Source organism: Mustelus asterias, chromosome 6, assembly GCF_964213995.1.
Source record: "Mustelus asterias chromosome 6, sMusAst1.hap1.1, whole genome shotgun sequence".
In the NCBI taxonomy this organism is placed as follows: Eukaryota; Metazoa; Chordata; class Chondrichthyes; order Carcharhiniformes; family Triakidae; genus Mustelus; species Mustelus asterias.
Window position 1 is genome coordinate 58,272,848 of NC_135806.1, and position 22,556 is coordinate 58,295,403.

At 45.5% G+C, this 22,556-nt stretch overlaps 1 protein-coding gene across 1 annotated transcript in view; it reads left to right on the top strand.

The window, feature by feature from the left end:
• auh (AU RNA binding protein/enoyl-CoA hydratase) overlaps positions 1–22,556 on the top strand; it is a 263,382-nt gene that overhangs the window by 149,263 nt on the left and 91,563 nt on the right. The window contains exon 6 of the mRNA XM_078214360.1: positions 8,090–8,146. Within this exon, the coding sequence (XP_078070486.1) occupies positions 8,090–8,146 (57 nt within the window). The remainder of the gene's footprint in view (positions 1–8,089; positions 8,147–22,556) is intronic.

Sequence of the window (22,556 nt, forward strand, 5' to 3'; positions counted from 1 at the left end):
GTTTCGATACAATCTTTTGCTCTTTCTAAAGTAAAGTGGTGATTTTGTACTCCAGGGAGTCTGCGTTACTGTGACACCATACACGTTTTACATTCATGTTGTAGTCTGGAGCTACGGATAGTGATGATGGCAACTCCAACTTTCTTTCCCATCATATGGCTGACCAGAAATCTTTCCCAATCTTGCCACTTGCCATTGGTGTGTGTTGGAACGATTTATTGATTGATACTCAATCTGCTTGGCTGCATTGTCGATACACCTTCCTTGGCTATCATGTACTCAGGTGGGACTTGAACCTGGAGCTTCTGGCTCAGAGACAAGTACGCTACCCACAGCGCTGCAAAACCTCCAATTGGAAAGTAAAAGTATATAATTGTTTGCCATTTTTAAAGCATTTGCGTACAAGTACTGAAATTAAACCATCAGTTTATGTATGTGCCAATAAGCCATTTATACACCAAATCATTATGATAAAGATACTGCTTTGGCATTTTCACACTTTTTGCATGACAACAAAATGTGTTCAGTATCATTTGCAGCTGCTCAGATACTGAAGCACTGTCTATATGCAGAAAGATCCGGACAATATTCAGGCTTGGGCTGATAAAAGTTTTTATTTATTTATTCGTCATAAGTACACAGCAATGAAGTTATTGTGAAATTCTCCTAGTTGCCACAGTCCGTCGCCTGTTCGAGTCAATACACCTAACCAGCACGTCTTTCAGAATATGGGAGGAAACCAGAGCACACAGAGGAAACTCACACAGACACGGAGAGAATGTGCAAATTCCACATAGACAGTGACCCAAGCCAGGAATCGAACCCGGGTCCCTGGCGCTATAAGAACATAAGAACATAAGAAATAGGAGCAGGAGTAGGCCATCTAGCCCCTCAAGCCTGCTCCGCCATTCAATAAGATCATGGCTGATCTGATAGTGGGTTCAGTTCCACTTACCCGCCCGCTCCCCATAACCCTTAATTCCCTTAATGGTTAAAAATCTATCTATCTGTGACTTAAACACATTTAACGAGGTAGCCTCTACTGCTTCATTGGGCAGAGAATTCCAAAGATTCCCTACCCTCTGGGAGAAGAAGTTCCTCCTCAACTCTGTTCTAAATTGACTCCCCCGTAGTTTGAGGTTACGCCCCCTAGTTCTTGTTTCCATTGTAAGTGGAAATAACCTCGCTGCTTCTACCCTGTCTAGCCCCTTCATTATCTTATATGTCTCTATAAGATCTCCCCTCAACCTTCTAAACTCCAATGAGTACAGGCCCAGTCTACTCAATCTCTCCTCATAAGCTAACCCCTTCATCTCCGGTATCAACCTGGTGAACCTTCTCTTACCCCTTCAAAGTTAATATATCCTTTCTTAAATAAGGGGACCAAAATTGTACACAGTACTCTAGGTGCGGCCTCACCAGCACCTTGTACAGTTGCAGCAAGACCTCCCTGCTTTTATACTCCATCCCTCTCACGATAAAGGCCAACATTCCATTTGCCTTCTTGATAAAGAAGCAGCAATGCTAACCACTGTGCTACCGTGCTGCCCTAAACATACAGCACACAAGTACAGGGAGTCCTCACACTAAGTGGTGGTTGCATCCATGAAAATCACTATTTAAAGTGAAGCATAGTTTCTCATAAAAATTAATGTTTAAATCAGAGTTATGTTTCTGAGGACAATTCTTACCCATAAAAATCAACATAAAAATTGAAACAGTTTGAAATACTGTAATGTAAAGTATAGTTTACAACAGTTCCTCAAACACAGGTACTGTACAGTACAGAGGAGTACCATTGTGTCCCAAAGAATTCTTTTAAAAACATAAGTCCACAGCTGTTCCTTAAGATGTGATGATGCCATCAATGTCCGCATACTTTAAAACGGGGAGTACTGCAGTATAAAAGGAATCTAGACATAAAAAATAAAGTCCTTTAAAATGAAACCTCTTTAAAAGGAGACACTTAAAATGGGAATTTACTGTACCAGGCAATTACCATTTTCAACAAAAGAGAATCTAACCATCTTCCCTTGACATTTGTTGGCATTACTTTCACTGAATTCTCCACTATCAACATCCTAAGGGTTACCATTGACCAGAAACTGAACTGAACCAATCATATAAATACTGTGACTGCCAGAGCAGTCAGAGGTTAGGAATTCTTCGTAGATGCCAGTGTCGTAGCTGTAATGGAATAGCTTGGCTGGGGCGCAGCTAGTCCTGGAGCGCACGTCTTCAGTACTATTGCCGGAATGTTGTCAGGGCCTGTAGCCTTTGCAGTATCTAGTGCCGTCAGCTGTTTCTTTATCATGAGGAGTGAATCAAGTTGGCTGAAGACTGGCATCTGCGATACTGGGGACATCAGGAGGAGACCGAGGTCGATCATCTGCTTGCCACTTTCTGGTTGAGGATAGTTGCAAATTCTTTAGCCTTGTCTTTTTTAGAACTTCACCAGCTCAATCAATAGTGGTGCTACTGAAGGAGGTTTGGTGATGGACATTGAAGTCCCGCAACCAGACTACACTCTGTGCCCTTGCTTCTTAAAAGTTGTGTTCAATATGGAGGAGTACGGATTCATCAGCTGAGTGGAGGGTGTGGTAGGTGTCAAAGGGTATGGGGAGAATATTGAAATATGATGTTGAGATAAGAGGATCAGCCGTGATCAAGTTGAATGGTGGGGTATGTTCAAAAGGCTTAGTGGCCTACTCCTATTCCTATTTTCTTTGTTTCTGTAGTCAGCAGCAGGCATCCTAGCCCATGTTTGACATGATACCATGAGATTTCATGGGCTTCGTATAATTCACAGCCAAGGTTGGAGTGGAAAACCATGCAAGCATATTAGAATTCATCTTATTTCTTTATTACTTGTGATTTTTTTTGATCCTTCCATAGGATGTGGCCTTGCTGACTAGGCCAGCGGTTTTATTACCCATTCCAAATTGCCACAGAACCACGGAATCCTTCCAGTGAAGCAGAGGCCATCCGGCCCATCGACTCTTCAAAAGAGCATCCCACCTACGCCCTATCCCTGTCCTATCCCTGCAGCCCCACGCATTTACCATAGTCAATCCACTTAACCTACACATCTCTGGATACTAAGGGGCAATTTAGAATGGCAATTCACCTAACCTGTGGGAGGAAACTGGAGCTGCCGGAGGAAACCCATTCAGACACAGAGAGAATGTGCAAACTCCACACGGACACCCAAGGCCAGAATCAAACCCGGGTCCCTGGTGCTGTGAGGCAGCAGTACAAGCCACTGTGCCGCCGTTCCCTTGAAAATGGTGGCACAATGGCTAGCGGTAAGTTGCTCTGTTGAACTGCTGCAGTTGATGTAGTGTGAGTATGTCCACAATGCTGTTCAGGAGGGAATTCCAGGATTTTAACCCAACAACAGTGAAGGGATGGCAATATAGTTCCAAATCAAAGGGGGTGTGTGGCTTGGAGGGAAACTTGCAGGTGGTGTTGCATCTTCTGCCTTTGTTCTTTTTGATAGTAGAGGTCAGGTTTAGAAGGGGCTGTTGAAGGAGCCTTGGTGAGTTCTTGCAGTGTATCTTGTAGACAATTGTTTCATATTTGTTCAGATAGCTTCTCTTTAATGACATCCTCACAGAAGCATGGATCAAATGAGTATGACTACTCCAGAATGTTGTCCCATCATATTTCACAGTCAAGCAGCTCTTGCTAAAGATAATTTATCTGTTGTTTAGATAATTAAATGATCATTAATGACCCTGTGATAGATCGCTGTCTCGGTCCTCTACTTTCAATAGGTCATGATCCCTGTAGAGAATTATAACTTTTAAAAAGATATTTGAATTTCCCGAACAATATTGACTAACCACTAAAATAAAAAAAATATTACAGATGCTGGAAATCTGAAATAAAAGCAGAAAATGCAGGGAAAACTCAGCAAGTCTGGTAGCATCTGTAGAGAAAGGAACATAATTAGTGTTTTGAAGTCATATGACTTTTCTGGTAAATTCTAATCCCAGGACTGACTTTCACTGTGAGGATTGCGCTGAAGTTTCCATCTCTCTAGCCCAGGCTAGGCGAATCTTCCAGTCTCCTTTAAATCCTCACGACTCATGCTCTTCAATTTGAGTTTGTCTTGATTTTTGCGGACAGGTTATTCCTCACAATTTTCCACATTGTTTGAGCTGTATTGGAGCAGTTTGCCTGGGGATGGGGAATGTTCTGGAGCACAAGTCTTTACTACAACTAGGGTGTTGTCAACGCCCCCTAGCCTAAGATGTATCCAGTTTTGCTTTAGAAGTAAAAAAAAGGAAAAACTTGTGTTTGTTTAGTGCCCTATTACATCTTTCAGAAAGGCTTCAAATCAATGAGGACCTTAGCAAAATATTGATGGCAGAATATTAATTAAGCCAGAAGATCTCTGGAAGAAATTTGTGCTTTCTTTAGATAATAAATGAGTTTTTTTATCTATTGAACCACTTAAACAGACATATGTTGTTTTGAAGGTTTTGTCTAAAGAATAATGCCTCTCTGTATGCAGCACCACTTCAATGAAGTATTAATTTAATTATATTTTCAAGCCATGGATGAATTTTTAAAATGAAAATTATTTCACAAGATGTCAGCTTTGCTGGCGAGGCCAGAATTTTACCCATCCCCAATTGCCCTTAAGAAAATGGTGGTGAGCTGCCATCGTGAACTAGGTGTGGCTACACCCACAATGCTGTTAAGAAAGGAGTTCTAGGATTTTAACCCAGTGACAGTGCAGGAATGTCAATATAGTTCCAGCTCAAGATGGCATGTGGCTTGGGGGGAGGATCCCTGCATCCATAATCTTCCGGTTCACAGGTGACATTGCTACCTATTGAGTCAAGCTGATACTTTGTGTAATGATTAGTGGTTACTTGAAACAGACCTGAGAGAAGTTGCAAAGGTTAATAGAAAATTAAATGGGTTCAATAGAGACGATTGAAATGTCATGCTAGGTAGTAAGAAAAAACGATGAGCTGAATATCCCTTCTTATTTTGTGATTCTTGATTTTTTTAAAAAGACCAAAGAGCCAGTGCCAAACTAATTGAGGCAGTTACGAATGCAGACCTGTGCTGTAATTTTCTTTGTTCTTTGTTCTAATCTCAGTGTTTTGTTGTCCTGAAATTTAACAGCCACTTTCTGCCCTCACGTGCATTCTGTAGTCTGCTGAGATTGAGCATTATATGAGGTTGAACCAATACATTACTCAGGCAGGTACATTTATAAATAGTAATCAAAATTGCTGAACAAATTCAGAAATATAAACGCAAAAATATGACTGAAATGTCAAGTTGCATTCAACTTTTGGTATTTGCTGGGGAAATCCAGAACTGGAATGTATAACAGTAAAAATGAACATAAAATTCAACTTTGAAGACTGAATGCAGAATTTATTTAAAATTGCTGAAAATCTAGCTGTTAAAATGTATATAATGAGGTAGTTGTACAACTTGCTCAAACTCTGTGGACTAATCCATTTGTCAAAATTCACAGGATAATCTGCATGAAAGCTGGGCTAAATTATTTGAGGATTAAGTGTTGGGTGGGGTTTCCTAGTACCCCTCATAGCGTGTTGTTTGGTAGCGGAGCCAGCTTGCCATTGGCTGCCAGCAGGACCTTCTGGTCCTGCCAATGTCTTTGGTATTTCGCATGATTCGCCTGTCCTACTGCCGGGTAACCCTTTGCGGAGTGTTGCCTTCGGTGGGAACCGAAGATCCCGCTGACCGGAAGGGTTGGAAAATCCTACCTGTTATTTTGATTATATTTCAGATGACATTATGATTAATTCCATTCTCCTGTGCCCCCCATCAGGGAATGTTACTTTCAGAATACAAATTGCAGGTGTGCAGCATGTAATCCTTTGGCCCATTAAAATTAATGGGCAAACAAAAAATCACACATGACATGCTCCCTGCATGCACCCCTGAGTTTTTCATGCATTTTTAACTTTAAGAGCAAATGCCTCTCTAATGTTCTCATCCTTCAACATGTCAAGGTCTAAATGATCGCACATCTTTTTCTATGATATTTTCAGTTTCATCTGAAATGTTTCCACAAGGAGATCATGATCTGAATTTATATCCATGCTGGAATACCAGCAGGATGTTCATGGAGTGGTATCCCTTTGTTTTTGAAGGGCACCCCATGGCAACATGGAGCCCCAAGGGTGACATGGGTGCCATTTATTGCCTCCTGGATCTGGGCACTTTGGCGATGGCAGAGAATCCTACAGCCCAGCATCCTGATGGGCCTGGTCCAAGTGGAAGGTGATGTAATCAAATACCCGGGAATACAGGGCATCCATCACTTCACAGATGTACCTATGCATGGAGATTTGAGAAATGCCACTCAGGTCCCCAGTCGAGCCCTGGATCCAGATAAGTAAAGTTCAGGGCAGCCATGACCTTCACAGCCACTGAGAGTGGGTGTCCTCCTCCTCCAGGTGCCAGGTGAGCTAAAACCTGGCACAGATGCTGCACTATCTCCCTATGAAGATGCAGTCTTTGGTGGCACATGTTGTCCGACATGTTGTTAAAAGACCAGTGCCTCCTGTACAGCAGTGATTTACAGAGGGTTGGCTTCGTACCCCACTCCTCGGCCTGATGGGCAGCCGGCACCCAAACCTCTGCGGCGGCGCTCGGTTGTTTGGGACCTGGCTCCTGTGGTGCTGGATTAGCCATGGGATGGCCCTGATGCTGTCGCCAAAACTTATCTGTCTTGGCAGCAGACAAAACTATGAAGGCTAGCTGGCCTGGCTGCAAGCCAAAATTCATTTTTTTCTCTGTGGGCAGGATGGAGAAGGGGAGGGTGGGAGAGACAAAGAAAGACAGTCAGCATCGTCAAACACCCTGCTGCCCTCAAGTCCTCCCATAGCCCCGATTCATGTACTGTATGAAGATGGACGAACCCTCTCCATTGCAGCTGACCAGGGCAGCTTACAGGAGCTGCTTCCTCCAAGAGTAAGATAGCAGGGTTACAGACATTGGCCCCTGCTCCCTCAGACCCAACCATCGCCTCTGGGTTGGGTGATTCTTAACCTCATTGGATGTCATTGCACTCCAAACTGTAGTGTGGCCATACAAAGGAACCGGCAACTTTTCCACTCGTGCCTGGCTGACATGCATCTCTCCTCCCTCAACAAACCCAAACCCAGGCCATTCCAGAGCTCCCACCTCACTTGATAAAATTGCAAGAGCAAGAAAACACTTTGAAAGTGATATCCAGAAAAGAAAATGTCAGTCTTATGGCCATATGATTAGAGCTGCAAAGCTACAGCGATCTTGCCTGGAACACAGTAGAAAAGGCATGGACATCACAGAGTGGTTGAAGATGAACTATAGTGGGCGTGTGAGGATCGTGCAAGACAGATGAGAATAACAGCAGATCTCCTGGTAGGGGTAGCCACAAGCAGGACAGGAGGTTGCCATTCTTTTACAACTCCATGTGCTTTTTCTTTTAACTTTAGGTTACCTCTTACCCTTCTGTCATCTTTGGCTTATTTTTTTGGCTTCACCTGTCTTTACTCACTTTTAGCTGCAGTTTGAATCTGTAATCATTTTAAATTGACACCCTCGTTTAGCTTTTTGTTATTCATTTCATCAAAATGTTGCATACTTCTAAAAAAATCTATAAATCATATTTTTATCAAATGCACACTTTTCTCTGGATTGGAGTTTAACAAGACCTTCCTCATTCATCCAACGTTATGAATTCCCCATGTGCTCTCATCCCACTCATCATACAATGGGATAATTGTGATACACTGGTGAGAGAGTTTTGTGTTGAGTGGAAATTAGTTTCCATCCAAATCAAATCGGAGTGGCTCAGTGAAGCATTTACTGCAGTTTAAGTCAGAGTGGACCGTATCCAGCAGCCTCCATCCATAAATCATCACCATATTTCTTATGCTAATACTTGGCACGTTGTTTCTCAGACCTATCAATTCAGTGTATAATAGTTTGGATCTTACAAATTGAAGAATGAAGGCCCTACAAAGTGAATAGTTTATAAAAAGTACAGAACATTTAACATGTAAAACATGTCTCTGAGCATTGTGTATTTCTGTGCTTTATTTTACAGCTACCTCTGCAAAAATGGGACTTGTGGAAACAAAGTTGGCAATCATTCCAGGTGCAGGTATGGATTCATACTATTGATTTTTTTCCAGGATTATATTCTAGATAAATGCCATTAAATAATTTGACAAATAAAGTGAATACGTTTGTTTCTTCAGTTGCTGTAATGTTCAATTTCTCTACTGAAAATGTGCAACACTGGCTGAGTGCTGATGACAGCTCCTCCTTGCTGTTTGTGCTCCACCAGCTGAAACTAAACATTTCACAATTTTTGAGATCAGGAATTTCCTTGGCAGCATGCAGTGGTGTTTAAGGCACTGGAACAGGAACTTTAAGTAGGAGTTTGGACCAGCACTTAGAAAGCAGGATAAAGCCAGTATGACCTGAGGAGGGGGAAGAGAATGACTCTTTGAACTAAGTGGAAAGAGTGGGTTGGGAGAAGCATACCAGCATGGTCTGACCAGAAAAAATTAGTACTAGCATTTACTAGGGGACCTGCTGGAAGAAAGCCGCCTTAGACTTGGGCAAGGGAATAAGAAGAGAGCACCATTTTGAACTGGAAACAAGAGAAGAATGCTGGCATAAACGGAGGAGGAAGAGGAGAAGAGTTTCAAAAAGAAATTGCAGGGAAAGGGGTGGGGCGGTGGAGTCAGGTTAAGAAAGAGTGTCAGCCTGCTATCTGAGGTGAGGAGCATGAAGTCTTTACATCCATGCCATCTGACAACTTTAAACCATTTAAAATTGACATGTTAAGTAGCTTTATAGATAACACAAGATAATGTGATATGGACTGGCTTTGATCAACTTGGGGTGAGAGTGGAATTTTCCAGAACATTTTAGCATCTTGAAGTAAAGGTCTAAATGTCTCGACTGAGAAGAGAATCTTGTAATGCAACCTGAATAAGTTGCCAAATTTAGTGATGCGTGTTACATCGTTTTGCTGGTTGAAAAATACTGCCTGAAAATTTTGACATTTTTGTGTTCAATATAGTCAAAAATTATCAGCGATTAATTGACATAAATGTTCAAATCTGGAATGAGTTTGATTGCAGATCAAATATGTTTTGCCATCTTTGAAAGGAAATGCACGCAAATGGCAAAAGAACTCAAATGCATCATGTATGCTCAAAGCTGCACTCCAAATTATCCGGTGCATCAAAGCTATCCAGTGCACTTAGCAATCTCCATAAAAAATACAATAACATCTGAATTTATTTGTATTTTTTTCATTGAGACTAAACAATCTTTTCACCTTACAGTACATGCTTGGGAGAACATGACTAGGAGCAGGAGTAGGCAGTTCAATCCCTTGAGCTTGCTCCGCCATTCAGTACGATCATAGTTGATCATGCCGCGGCCTCAACTCCACTTTCCTGCCCGTTCTCCACAACCCTTCGACTCATTACTAGTTAAAACTCTGTCTATCTCCTCAAATTTATTCAATGTCCTGGCATCCACTGCACTCTGGGTTAGTGAATTCCACAGATTCATTACCCTTTAAGAGAAGGATCTTTTGAGACATACTAGGTTCTAGAGACATGCTAGATACCCTTTGAGACATACTAGATTCCCATCAGTTCTTAATTCATTTTAGTCTCTGGGTGTATACTTCCCACCCACTCACCTGTCCCGACTCGCAGAGGCTAAACTATCCTACAGAGTTGCAGGATTTAAACTTGTCACCCAGCTCCCATCCTCAGGATCCCGCCCCACCCCATTTCCCCTCCCTGGAAAAATAGAGAGAGAGTGGGACAGGAAAAAGATACAGTGGGAGAGAGGAACAGGAAAGGTAGAGAGAGAGATGGGAACTATAGAGAGAGATATATAGGAACTATAGGGACAGAGAGAGAGAGATGGGAACTATGGAGAGAGAGAGAGACGGGAACTATATAGAGAGAGAGAGAGAGACGGGAACTATAGAGAGAGAGAGACGGGAACTATAGAGAGAGAGAGAGACGGGAACTATAGAGAGAGAGAGAGACGGGAACTATAGAGAGAGAGAGAGACGGGAACTATAGAGAGAGAGAGAGAGAGACGGGAACTATAGAGAGAGAGAGAGAGAGACGGGAACTATAGAGAGAGACGGGAACTATAGAGAGAGACGGGAACTATAGAGAGAGACGGGAATTATAGAGAGAGACGGGAATTATAGAGAGAGACGGGAATTATAGAGAGAGACGGGAATTATAGAGAGAGACGGGAATTATAGAGAGAGACGGGAATTATAGAGAGAGAGAGAGAGAGACGGGAACTATAGAGAGAGAGAGAGAGACGGGAACTATAGAGAGAGAGAGACGGGAACTATAGAGAGAGAGAGAGACGGGAACTATAGAGAGAGAGAGACGGGAACTATAGAGAGAGAGAGACGGGAACTATAGAGAGAGAGAGACGGGAACTATAGAGAGAGAGAGACGGGAACTATAGAGAGAGAGAGACGGGAACTATAGAGAGAGAGAGACGGGAACTATAGAGAGAGAGAGACGGGAACTATAGAGAGAGAGAGACGGGAACTATAGAGAGAGAGAGACGGGAACTATAGAGAGAGAGAGACGGGAACTATAGAGAGAGAGAGACGGGAACTATAGAGAGAGAGAGACGGGAACTATAGAGAGAGAGAGACGGGAACTATAGAGAGAGAGAGACGGGAACTATAGAGAGAGAGAGACGGGAACTATAGAGAGAGAGAGACGGGAACTATAGAGAGAGAGAGACGGGAACTATAGAGAGAGAGAGACGGGAACTATAGAGAGAGAGAGACGGGAACTATAGTGAGAGAGAGAGAGACGGGAACTATAGAGAGAGAGAGAGAGAGAGACGGGAACTATAGAGAGAGAGAGAGAGAGAGACGGGAACTATAGAGAGAGAGAGAGAGACGGGAACTATAGAGAGAGAGAGACGGGAACTATAGAGAGAGAGAGAGACGGGAACTATAGAGAGAGACGGGAATTATAGAGAGAGAGAGAGAGACGGGAACTATAGAGAGAGAGAGAGACGGGAACTATGGAGAGAGAGAGAAAGACGGGAACTATAGAGAGAGAGAGAGAGACGGGAACTATAGAGAGAGACGGGAACTATAGAGAGAGAGAGAGACGGGAACTATAGAGAGAGAGAGAGACGGGAACTATAGAGAGAGAGAGAGAGACGGGAACTAGAGAGAGAGAGAGAGAGAGACGGGAACTAGAGAGAGAGAGAGAGAGACGGGAACTATAGAGAGAGAGAGAGACGGGAACTATAGAGAGTATTCCAGTGGCTGACTCTCATAATAGGAAGGGCTCGGCAACAGGTGTGAGAGGGGAGGGGAGTGAGCAATTAGTGGAGGGGTCACCTGTGGTTGTCCCCCTCCAAAACAAGTATATTGTTTTGGATAGTGGGGAGGAGGATGACTCTCCAGGGGTAAGCCACAGTGACCAGGTCACTGGCACAGAGTCAGGCTCTGTGGCCCGGAAAGGAAAGAGAGGGGTTAGGAGAGCAATAGTGGTGGGGGATGTGTCGGGTAGAGGCACGGACAGGCGATTCTGTGGGTGCGAACGGGACTCCAGGATGGTAGTCTGCCTACCTGGTGCTGGGGTAATGGATGTCTCCAAGCGGATAGGAGGCATCTTAAAAGGGGAAGATAAAGAAACGGATGTCATTGTACACATTGGTGCAAATGACGTAGATAGGAAGAGCAGGGGGATCCTACGAGAGCAATTCAGGGAGTTGGGAAATAGACTAAAAAGTAGGGCCTCCAGGGTGGCCATCTCTGGGCTGCTCCCAATGCCTCGTGCCAGTGAGGCTAAGAATAGGGAGTTAGTACAATTGAATGCTTGGACTGGTCCAGGAGGGAGGGTTTCATTTTCCTAGATCAATGGGAAGTTTTCAGGAGAGGATGGCACCTGTACAAGAAGGACGGGTCACAACTAAGTTGGAAGGGCACGAATATCCTGGCTGGGAGTTTTGCTAGTGCAGTTCGGGGGGGTTTAAACTAGTATGGCAGGGGGGTGGGGATCAAAATATTAGGTCTATAAGTGTAGAGGCTGGGGACGAGCTTGGGGCTGGGACAAGGCTGGCAAAGAAGAAGAGCACTCTGGGGGAGGATGACCTCACTGGGCTTGGAGGTCTGGAGTGCTTATACTTCAATGCAAGGAGCGTAGCAGGTAAGACAGACGAACTTAGGGCCTTAATGCTCACGAGGAATTTGGATGTGGTTGCGGTGACAGAGACTTGGTTGAAAGAGCGACAGGACTGGCAGCTGAATATTCCGGGGTACAAGTGTTTTAGGCGAGACAGAGGAGGGGCCAAAAGAGGTGGGGGAGTAGCAGTATTAGTTGGAGAGCATATTACAGCGGTGCAGAGGGAGGACCATTCAGACGGGTCGTGTAACGAGTCACTCTGGGTGGAGCTTAGAAACAGGAAGGGCGCAGTCACTATGTTGGGGGTGTACTACAGGCCCCCCAGCAGCCCAAGGGAAGTGGAAGAACGGATATGTCAGGAGATACTGGATAGGTGCAGGAAAAATAGGGTTGTTGTCGTGGGAGACTTCAATTTCCCTGGTATAGACTGGAAATCGCTGAGAGCTGGGTCTCTGAATGGGGAGGAATTTGTAAAATGTGTACAGGAGGGTTCTTTGGAACAATATGTAGATAGCCCGACTAGAGAGGGGGCTATACTGGACCTCGTACTGGGGAATGAGCCCGGTCAGGTCTTCAAAGTTTCGGTAGGGGAACATGTGGCAAATAGTGACCACAATTCTGTTAGCTTTAGGATAGTGATGGAAAAGGATGAGTGGTATCCCAAGGGTAAGGTGTTGGATTGGGGGAAGGCTAACTTTAGTGGGATTAGGCAGAAATTGGCAGTTCTTGATTGGGAGAGGCTGTTTGTGGGTAAATCCACATCTGGCATGTGGGAGTCTTTTAAGGAACAGTTGTTAGGGCTGCAGGACAGGCATGTGCCTGTAAAAAAGAAGGATAGGAAGGGTAGGATTCGAGAACCGTGGATAACCAGGGAAATTGAGGGACTGGTCAAAAAGAAAAGAGAGGCGTATGTTAGGTCCAGGCAGCTAAAAACGGAGGGAGGTCTGGAGGAGTACAAAGAAAGTAGGAAAGAACTCAAACGGGGAATTAGAAGGGCAAAACGGGGTCACGAAATGTCCTTGGCAGACAGGATTAAGGAGAATCCCAAGGCATTTTATTCATACGTTAGGAACAAAAGGGTTGTCAGGGAAAAAATCGGACCTCTCAGGGACAAAAGTGGGGAATTATGCTTGGAGCCCAAAGAAGTAGGGGAGATCCTAAATGAATACTTTGCGTCGGTATTCACAAAGGAGAGGGATGTGTTGACTGGGAGTGTCTTGGAGGGGAGTGTTGAACAGTTGGAGAAAATCTCCATTACAAGGGAGGAAGTGTTAGGTTTGTTAGAGAATATAAAGACTGACAAATCCCCAGGGCCTGATGGAATCTATCCAAGGCTGCTCAGGGAGACGAGAGATGAAATCGCTGGGCCTCTGATACAAATCTTTGTCTCGTCACTGGACACAGGTGAGGTCCCAGAGGATTGGAGGATAGCTAATGTGGTCCCGTTATTTAAGAAGGGTAGGAAGGATAACCCGGGTAATTATAGGCCGGTGAGCTTGACGTCCGTGGTGGGGAAGTTGTTGGAGAAGATTCTTCGAGATAGGATGTATGCGCATTTAGAAAGGAATAAACTCATTAACGATAGTCAGCGTGGTTTTGTGAGAGGGAGGTCATGCCTCACTAACCTGGTGGAGTTTTTTGAAGAAGTGACCAGAATGGTTGACGAGGGAAGGGCCGTGGATGTCGTCTATATGGACTAAAGTCCCTCATGGTAGGCTGGTGCAAAAGGTTGGATCTCATGGGATAAAGGGGGAGGTGGCTAGATGGGTGGAGAACTGGCTTGGTCACAGAAGACAGAGGGTGGTAGTGGAAGGGTCTCTTTCTGGCTGGAGGCCTGTGACTCATGGTGTTCCGTAGGGCTCTGTATTGAGACCTCTGCTGTTTGTGATTTATATAAACGATCTGGAAGAAGGTGTAACTGGAGTGATCAGTACGTTTGCGGACGACACAAAATTGGCAGGACTTGCAGATAGTGAGGAGCATTGTCAGAGGCTACAGAAGGATATAGATAGGCTGGAAATTTGGGCAAAGAAATGGCAGATGGAGTTCAATCCTGATGAATGCGAAGTGATGCATTTTGGTAGAACTAATGTAGGGAGGAGCTATACGATAAATGGCAGAACCATAAAGGGTGTAGATACGCAGAGGGACCTGGGTGTGCAAGTCCACAGATCCTTGAAGGTGACGTCACCGGTGGAGAAGATGGTGAAGAAGGCATATGGCAAGCTTGCCTTTATAGGACGGGGCATAGAGTATAAAGGTTGGGGTCTGATGTTGCAGATGTATAGAATGGTGGTTCGGCCGCATTTGGAATACTGCGTCCAGTTCTGGTCGCCACACTACCAGAAGGACGTGGAGGCTTTGGAGAGAGTGCAGAGGAGGTTTACCAGGATGTTGCCTGGTATGGAGGGGCTTAGTTATGAGGAGAGATTTGGTAAAATGGGGTTGTTCTCCCTGGAAAGATGGAGGATGAGGGGAGACTTAATAGAGGTGTATAAAATTATGAAAGGCATAGATAGGGTGAACGGTGGGAAGCTTTTCCCCAGGTCGGTGGTGACGTTCACGAGGGGTCATAGGTTCAAGGTGAAGGGGGGGAGGTTTAACACAGATATCAGAAGGACATATTTTACACAGAGGGTGGTGGGGGCCTGGAATGCGCTGCCAGGCAAGGTGGTGGAGGCGGACACACTGGGAACGTTTAAGACTTATCTAGATAGCCACATGAACGGAGTGGGAATGGAGGGATACAAAAGAATGGTCTAGTTTGGACCAGGGAGCGGCACGGGCTTGGAGGGCCGAAGGGCCTGTTCCTGTGCTGTATTATTCTTTGTTCTTTGTTCTAGAGAGAGAGAGAGACGGGAACTAGAGAGAGAGAGAGACGGGAACTATAGAGAGAGAGAGAGAGACGGGAGCGATAGTGAGAGAGAGAGAGAGAGACGGGAGCGATAATGAGAGAGAGACGGGAGCATTAGTGAGAGAGAGAGAGACGGGAGCGTTAGTGAGGGAGAGAGAGAGAGACGGGAGCGATAGTGAGACAGAGAGAGAGAGAGACGGGAGCGATAGTGAGAGAGAGAGAGAGACGGAGTGATAGTGAGAGAGAGACGGGAGCGATAGTGAGAGAGAGAGAGAGAGACGGGCGCGATAGTGATAGTGAGAGAGAGAGAGAGAGACGGGAGCGATGGTGTGAGAGAGAGACGGGAGCGATAGTGAGAGAGAGAGAGACGGGAGCGATAGTGAGGGAGAGAGAGAGAGACGGGAACATTAGTGAGAGAGAGAGAGACGGGAACGTTAGTGAGAGAGAGAGAGACGGGAGCGATAGTGAGAGAGAGACAGGAGCGATAGTGAGAGAGAGAGAGAGACGGAGCGATAGTGAGAGAGAGAGACGGGAGCGATAGTGAGAGAGAGAGAGAGACGGGAGCGATAGTGAGAGAGAGAGAGACGGGAGCGATAGTGAGGGAGAAAGAGAGACGGGAACATTAGTGAGAGAGAGAGAGACGGGAACGTTAGTGAGAGAGAGAGAGACGGGAGCAATAGTGAGAGAGAGAGATGGGAGCGATAGTGAGAGAGAGAGAGACGGAGCGATAGTGAGAGAGACGGGAGCGATAGTGAGAGAGAGAGAGACCGGAGCGATAGTGAGAGAGAGAGACGGGCGCGATAGTGAGAGAGAGAGAGAGACGGAGCGATAGTGAGAGAGAGAGACGGAGTGAGAGAGAGACGGGAGCGATAGTGAGAGAGAGAGACGGGAGCGATAGAGAGAGAGAGACAGGAGCGATAGAGAGAGAGAGAGAGAGAGACAGGAGCGATAGAGAGAGAGAGAGAGAGAGACAGGAGCGATAGAGAGAGAGAGAGAGAGAGACGGGAGCGATAGAGAGAGAGAGAGACGGGAGCGATAGAGAGAGAGAGAGACAGGAGCGATAGAGAGAGAGAGAGAGAGAGACGGGAACGATAGTGAGAGAGAGAGAGAGAGACGGGAGCGATAGTGAGAGAGAGAGAGAGACAGGAGCGATGGTGAGAGAGAGAGAGAGACAGGAGCGATAGTGAGAGAGAGAGAGACGGGAACATTAGTGAGAGAGAGAGAGAGACGGGAACGTTAGTGGGAGAGAGAGAGAGAGAGACGGGAGCAATAGTGAGAGAGAGAGATGGGAGCGATAGTGAGAGTGAGAGAGACGGAGCGATAGTGAGAGAGACGGGAGCGATAGTGAGAGAGAGAGAGACGGGAGCGATAGTGAGAGAGAGAGACGGGCGCGATAGTGAGAGAGAGAGAGACGGAGCGATAGTGAGAGAGAGAGACGGGAGCGATAGTGAGGGAGAGAGAGACGGGAGCGATAGTGAGAGAGAGACGGGAGCGATAGTGAGAGAGAGACGGGAGCGATAGTGAGAGAGAGACGGGAGCGATAGTGAGAGAGAGACGGGAGCGATAGTGAGAGAGAGAGACGGGAGCGATAGTGAGAGAGGGAGAGAGACAGGAGCGATAGTGAGAGAGAGAGAGAGACGGAGCGATAGTGAGAGAGAGAGACGGGAGCGATATTGAGAGAGAGAGAGAGAGAGAGACGGGAACGATAGTGAGAGAGGGAGAGAGACAGGAGCGATAGTGAGAGAGAGAGAGAGACGGGAGCGATATTGAGAGAGAGAGAGAGAGAGAGAGAGACGGGAGCGATAGTGAGAGAGAGACGGGAGCGATAGTGAGAGAGAGAGAGACGGGAGCGATAGTGAGAGAGAGACGGGAGCGATAGTGAGAGAGGGAGAGAGACAGGAGCGATAGTGAGAGAGAGAGAGAGACGGAGCGATAGTGAGAGAGAGAGATGGGAGCGATATTGAGAGAGAGAGAGAGAGACGGGAGCGATAGTGAGAGAGAGAGACGGGAGCGATAGTGAGAGAGAGAGAGAAAGACGGGAGCGATAGTGAGAGAGAGAAGGACGGGAGCGATAGTGAGAGAGAGAGAGAGAGACGGGAGCGATGGTGAGAGAGAGAGACGAGAGCGATAGTGAGAGAGAGAGACGGGAGCGATAGTGAGAGAGGGAGAGACGGGAGCGATAGTGAGAGAGGGAGAGAGAGAGACGGAGCGATAGTGAGAGAGAGAGAGAGACGGGAGCGATATTGAGAGAGAGAGAGAGACGGGAGCGATAGTGAGAGAGAGAGAGAGAGACAGGAGCGATAGTCAGAGAGAGAGAGACGGGGGCGATATTGAGAGAGAGAGAGATGGGAGCGATAGTGAGAGAGAGAGAGAGACGGGAGCGATAGTGAGAGAGAGACGGGAGCGATAGTGAGAGAGAGAGAGAGACGGGAGCGATAGTGAGAGAGAGAGACGGGAGCGATAGAGAGAGAGAGAGACGGGAGTGAGAGAGAGACGGGAGCGATAGTGAGAGAGACGGGAGTGAGAGAGAGACGGGAGCGATAGTGAGAGAGACGGGAACGATAGTGAGAGAGACGGGAGCGATAGTGAGAGAGACGGGAGCGATAGTGAGAGAGAGAGATGGGAGCGATAGTGAGAGAGAGAGAGAGACGGGAGCGATAGTGAGAGAGAGAGAGAGACGGAGTGAGAGAGAGAGACGGGAGCGATAGTGAGAGAGAGAGACGGGAGCGATAGAGAGAGAGAGAGACAGGAGCGATAGAGAGAGAGAGAGAGACAGGAGCGATAGAGAGAGAGAGAGAGACGGGAGCGATAGAGAGAGAGAGAGACGGGAGCGATAGAGAGAGAGAGAGACGGGAGCGATAGAGAGAGAGAGAGACGGGAGCGATAGAGAGAGAGAGAGACGGGAGCGAGAGAGAGAGAGAGAGAGACGGGAACGATAGAGAGAGAGAGAGACGGGAGTGATAGAGAGAGAGATGGGAGCAATAGAGAAAGAGAGAGAGAGGCGGGAATGAGAGAGAGAGGCGGGAATGAGAGAGAGTGAGGCGGGAACGAGAGAGAGTGAGGCGGGAACGAGAGAGAGAGAGGCGGGAACGAGAGAGAGAGAGGCGGGAACGAGAGAGAGAGAGGCGGGAACGAGAGAGAGAGAGGCGGGAACGAGAGAGAGAGAGGCGGGAACGAGAGAGAGAGAGGCGGGAACGAGAGCGAGAGAGGCGGGAACGAGAGAGAGAGAGGCGGGAACGACTGAGAGAGAGGCGGGAACGAGAGAGAGAGAGGCGGGAACGAGAGAGAGAGAGGCGGGAACGAGAGAGAGAGAGGCGGGAACGAGAGAGAGAGAGAGAGATGGGAGCGACAAAGTGAGAGAGACAGGAGCGATAGAAAGAGACGGGAGCGAGAGAGAGAGACCTTCCCAAAAAGAGTTTTTAGAGAGTGTGACCATGATCCATGCAAAGGCAAAGGATAAGGATCAAAACAGAAAATGATGGCAAATCTCAGCAGCTCTGATAGCATCTGTGGAGAGTGAATAGAGCCAATGTTTCAAGCCTGGGTGACCCTTTTTGAAACGTTATCTCTATTCTCTCTCCACAGATGCCTCAAACCAGTTGAGGTTTTCCACCATTTTCTGTTTTTGTTTCAGATTCCAGCATCTGCAGTAATTTGCTTTTATCTTAGTAGATGATAAGGATGCCTGCCATGTATGTGGCAAGTGGAGCTATGGATGAAATGTTTAAAATAAACTGATCGTTTTTGGTGTGTATATGATGTTGCTAATTGCAAATGTTTGAGCACTGTATCTTGGGGAAATTGGCAACATTGATGTCAGTTATGTAACTTAAATGGTAGCTAAATTATAGCTTTTCAGTGCAATTGATGTCAAATAAGTGTAAATGAACACTGTTGAATGCAAATTATGTCATAATTTGCCTTGCCATGGGGCAGGTAGGAGAAGATAGGCAGCAGCAACCAGAGACAGGAGGCAATCCAACCCAAATAATTTGCCTAGCATAAGGAAAGGCTATTAAGAAAGGCCAATAAAGAACAATTAGTTAAGTACCTGCAACCTACAATGCACAGAAGCCATCTGCACGTGTTCAACATCCTTGCCACGTAAAACATTGACTGGGATTTTCTGGCCCTTCCCTTCTCCCCCACCCTCTGCCCAAACTCTCGCACACTTGGACATGCTATCTCACTGCATGCAAATCCCTTCTCTATCCTAGCCTCTAAAATATGTGCAGTGTCAATATCTAAAAGTGTGGTAAGTGATTTTCTGACAGTTTCTCTTTGTTCCTGCCTTCCTCTTCTTCCATTGGTGGGGAAGGTTCTAGTTTTAAGTACCTGAAATTAAAAATTGATACGGGTTGGATTGTGCTGAGGGGAGAGAACAAAGTAATAACTGGATGCTTACACCACCTGCAGCTTGAGTCAGAAAAAGGGAGATGAGGTGAGGGAGAAGTGGATGAGATGAAGGATTAGGTACAGATACCTTCATCATTGATCCCTTCAACCCTACCATTAGATACAGCTTCAGTGATGTCCTTTTCCATAATAGCCAGCACCATCTCCTCCATGGGGGTTAAAATATGCAAATGTGCTTGTCCTCCTCCGATTCTTACTGCTGCCTGTGCTGTTCTGCACCATTTTCTCCTACAAACAAGAGAGAATTGTGCCAATGAGTGTCATGTTTGGATAGTTGAATTGTCATGGTTGTGAATTTTGAATGGCATAGGTTAAAACAATGCCAAGTGTGAGATAATGCACATGAATGATCGGGTTGAATCCGGATAAAGGTTGTTGATAAATGGATCATGCAGGTGTTGATAGGTGGATAATACGGGTGTGGTGAATAGAGCAGTGGATGAGGTTAGTGGTGCAGTTGGCAAGATATGCCATTTGAAGGTGAATTCACTAACTTTGACAACCAATGTCAGATAGATAAGCTTCTTTCTGTGCTGCTTCAATGTTCTTGGAACAATATTCCTGGAATTAGCCTTTGCTGCTATTTGTTCCCACTGCCTCTAGAGCATATATCTGACTCTATGTCCTGGATCCCTGCAAATATAGGCTATTTTCTCCTGCCCTCTTCCAATAAGACCTTCATTGTCTGAAAACTTTGGCGCTTGCCCTGTCACAATTTCAGCAGTTGTTCAAAGTATTACAACTCGGACTGAGTCTTGAAAAAAATAGCTCCCACCATTTCTTGCAGCCACATTGCACCTCCCCTTCATGAATCCCGTATTGCCTTTTTTAAGTTGTGTGCCATAGCCACGAGCAATTTCAGGTCCTTTACTGACATGCACAACTAATGAACAATACAGTGGGTTCTGGCTGCACACAATTGTTTAAAAAAGCAGGTAGCGCTGATTTAATGTGCTCCCTGCAAAGCAATGAATGGATACACGTTTGTCACATACCATGATCCCCATACCCCTTTTTTGGGATATCCTCAATTCTCCCCCATCATATTCAAGGGAATGTTGTTGAATAGATAGAAAGATGACTTTCTATCTTTAGTAGAAAGTAGAAAGGAGGTAGAAAGCAAAGAGGAAAGGAAAATGTTTTCCTTTGAGCCATGAATGGATTGTGACGTGTTCAAAAATTTCTGCTGCAATTTTGATTGTTTTATATCTGTATAAAGATTTGCATATTGGCGCAAAGGGAATGATTATAGAAACATGTCACAAATTAGAGGTTATGTCAAATTGTGAGAAAGATCACAAGACATCAAAGACAGGCTACGATAATGGACAGATGGGTGACCAATGGGTAACAAATTTAGTGCAAAGAACAACATGCAAGGAAAGAAAATATAATCTAAATAGTAAAATTCTTAAGAGTGGAGGAATAATGACCTCGAGTTGCGCAAACATTTTTAAACATTGGAATGAAAGTAGAAAAGGGCATGTGAAAACAAGTAAAGTCCTAGGTTTTATATGCAGAGACAATGAATAGAAAAGCAAGGAAGGAGTGGCAAGCATGCAGCAAAAATCAACAAAATTCCTCGAGGAGTGAGAGATTATAGTTATGAAGGAAAGCTTGAAAATTTTGGTCTTTTTAGATAAATAGAAAGGTTAATGGGGATCTTATAAATAATGTGCTTAGAGAAGGCAAATAGTGAAAGGTGGTTTTCACTTATTGTTGATTTCTGATCAAATCATACTTCAGGATCATAACTTATAGGGAGAAGCTAAAATGTATTTTTTTAATACACAAAGCTTTTAAAATATGGAATGCTTTACCACCAGAGACTATTGAGAAATGGACATTAACATTAGAAAAAAATCAGTTAAGTATTTGAAAATGATGAATAAACACATACAAGGAAAGAGAAACGAAAGTTACGTTTAAGCTCACTGCAGAAAAATGGATACGTATAATCGCGGTTATAATTTATGTAGAATAAATGTACTACAATAATGATCTTAGTGTATATTTCAGTTTGGGTCCTTAAGTAGGATTAAGCATACTCTGTTACCCTTTCCATAATATTTAACTCAAACAAGTGTACTCTCTACATGATGAAGTAGCCCCTTGTCTGCCTAGGACTGGAAGATTTTTTTTCTGTTTTGTTTTCAAACATGATGTGGAGATGCTGGCGTTGGACTGGGGTAAACACAGTAAGAAGTCTCACAACACCAGGTTAAAGTCCAACAGGTTTATTTGGTAGCAAAAGCCACAAGCTTTCGAAGCGCTGCTTCTTCATCAGGTGAGTGGGATTTCAGTTCATAAACAGGGCATATAAAGACACAAACTCAATTTACCAAATAATGGTTGGAATGCAAGTCTCCACAGGCAATCAAGTCTTAAAGGTACAGACAATGTGAGTGGAGAGAGGGTTAAGCACAGGTTAAAGAGATGTGTATGTCTCCAGCGAGCACAGTTAGTGAGATTGTGCAAACCCAGGCAGGTTGTGGGGGTTACAGATAGTGCGACATGAACCCAAGATCCCGGTTGAGGCCGTCCTCATGTGTGCAGAACTTGGCTATCAGTCTCTGCTCAGTGATTCTGTGCTGTCGTGTGTCGTGAAGGCCGCCTTGGAGAATGCTTACCTGAAGATCAGAAGCCAAATGCCCCTGACCGCTGAAGTGTTCCCCAACAGGAAGAGAACACTCTTGCCTGGTGATTGTCGAGCGGTGTTCATTCATCCGTTGTCGTAGCGTCTGCATGGTCTCCCCAATGTACCATGCCTCAGGACATCGTTTCCTGCAACGTATCAGGTAGACAACGGTGGCCGAGTTGCAAGTGTATGTACTGTGTACCTGGTGGATGGTGTTCTCACGTGAGATGATGGCATCCGTTCGATGATCCGGCACGTCTTGCAGAGGTTGCTGTGGCAGGGTTGTGTGGTGTCGTGGTCACTGTTCTCCTGAAGGCTGGGTAGTTTGCTGCGGACAATGGTCTGTTTGAGGTTGTGCGGTTGTTTGAAGGCAAGAAGTGGGGGTGTGGGGATGGCCGTGGCGAGATGTTCATCTTCATCAATGACATGTTGAAGGCTGAGGAGGTCGGTG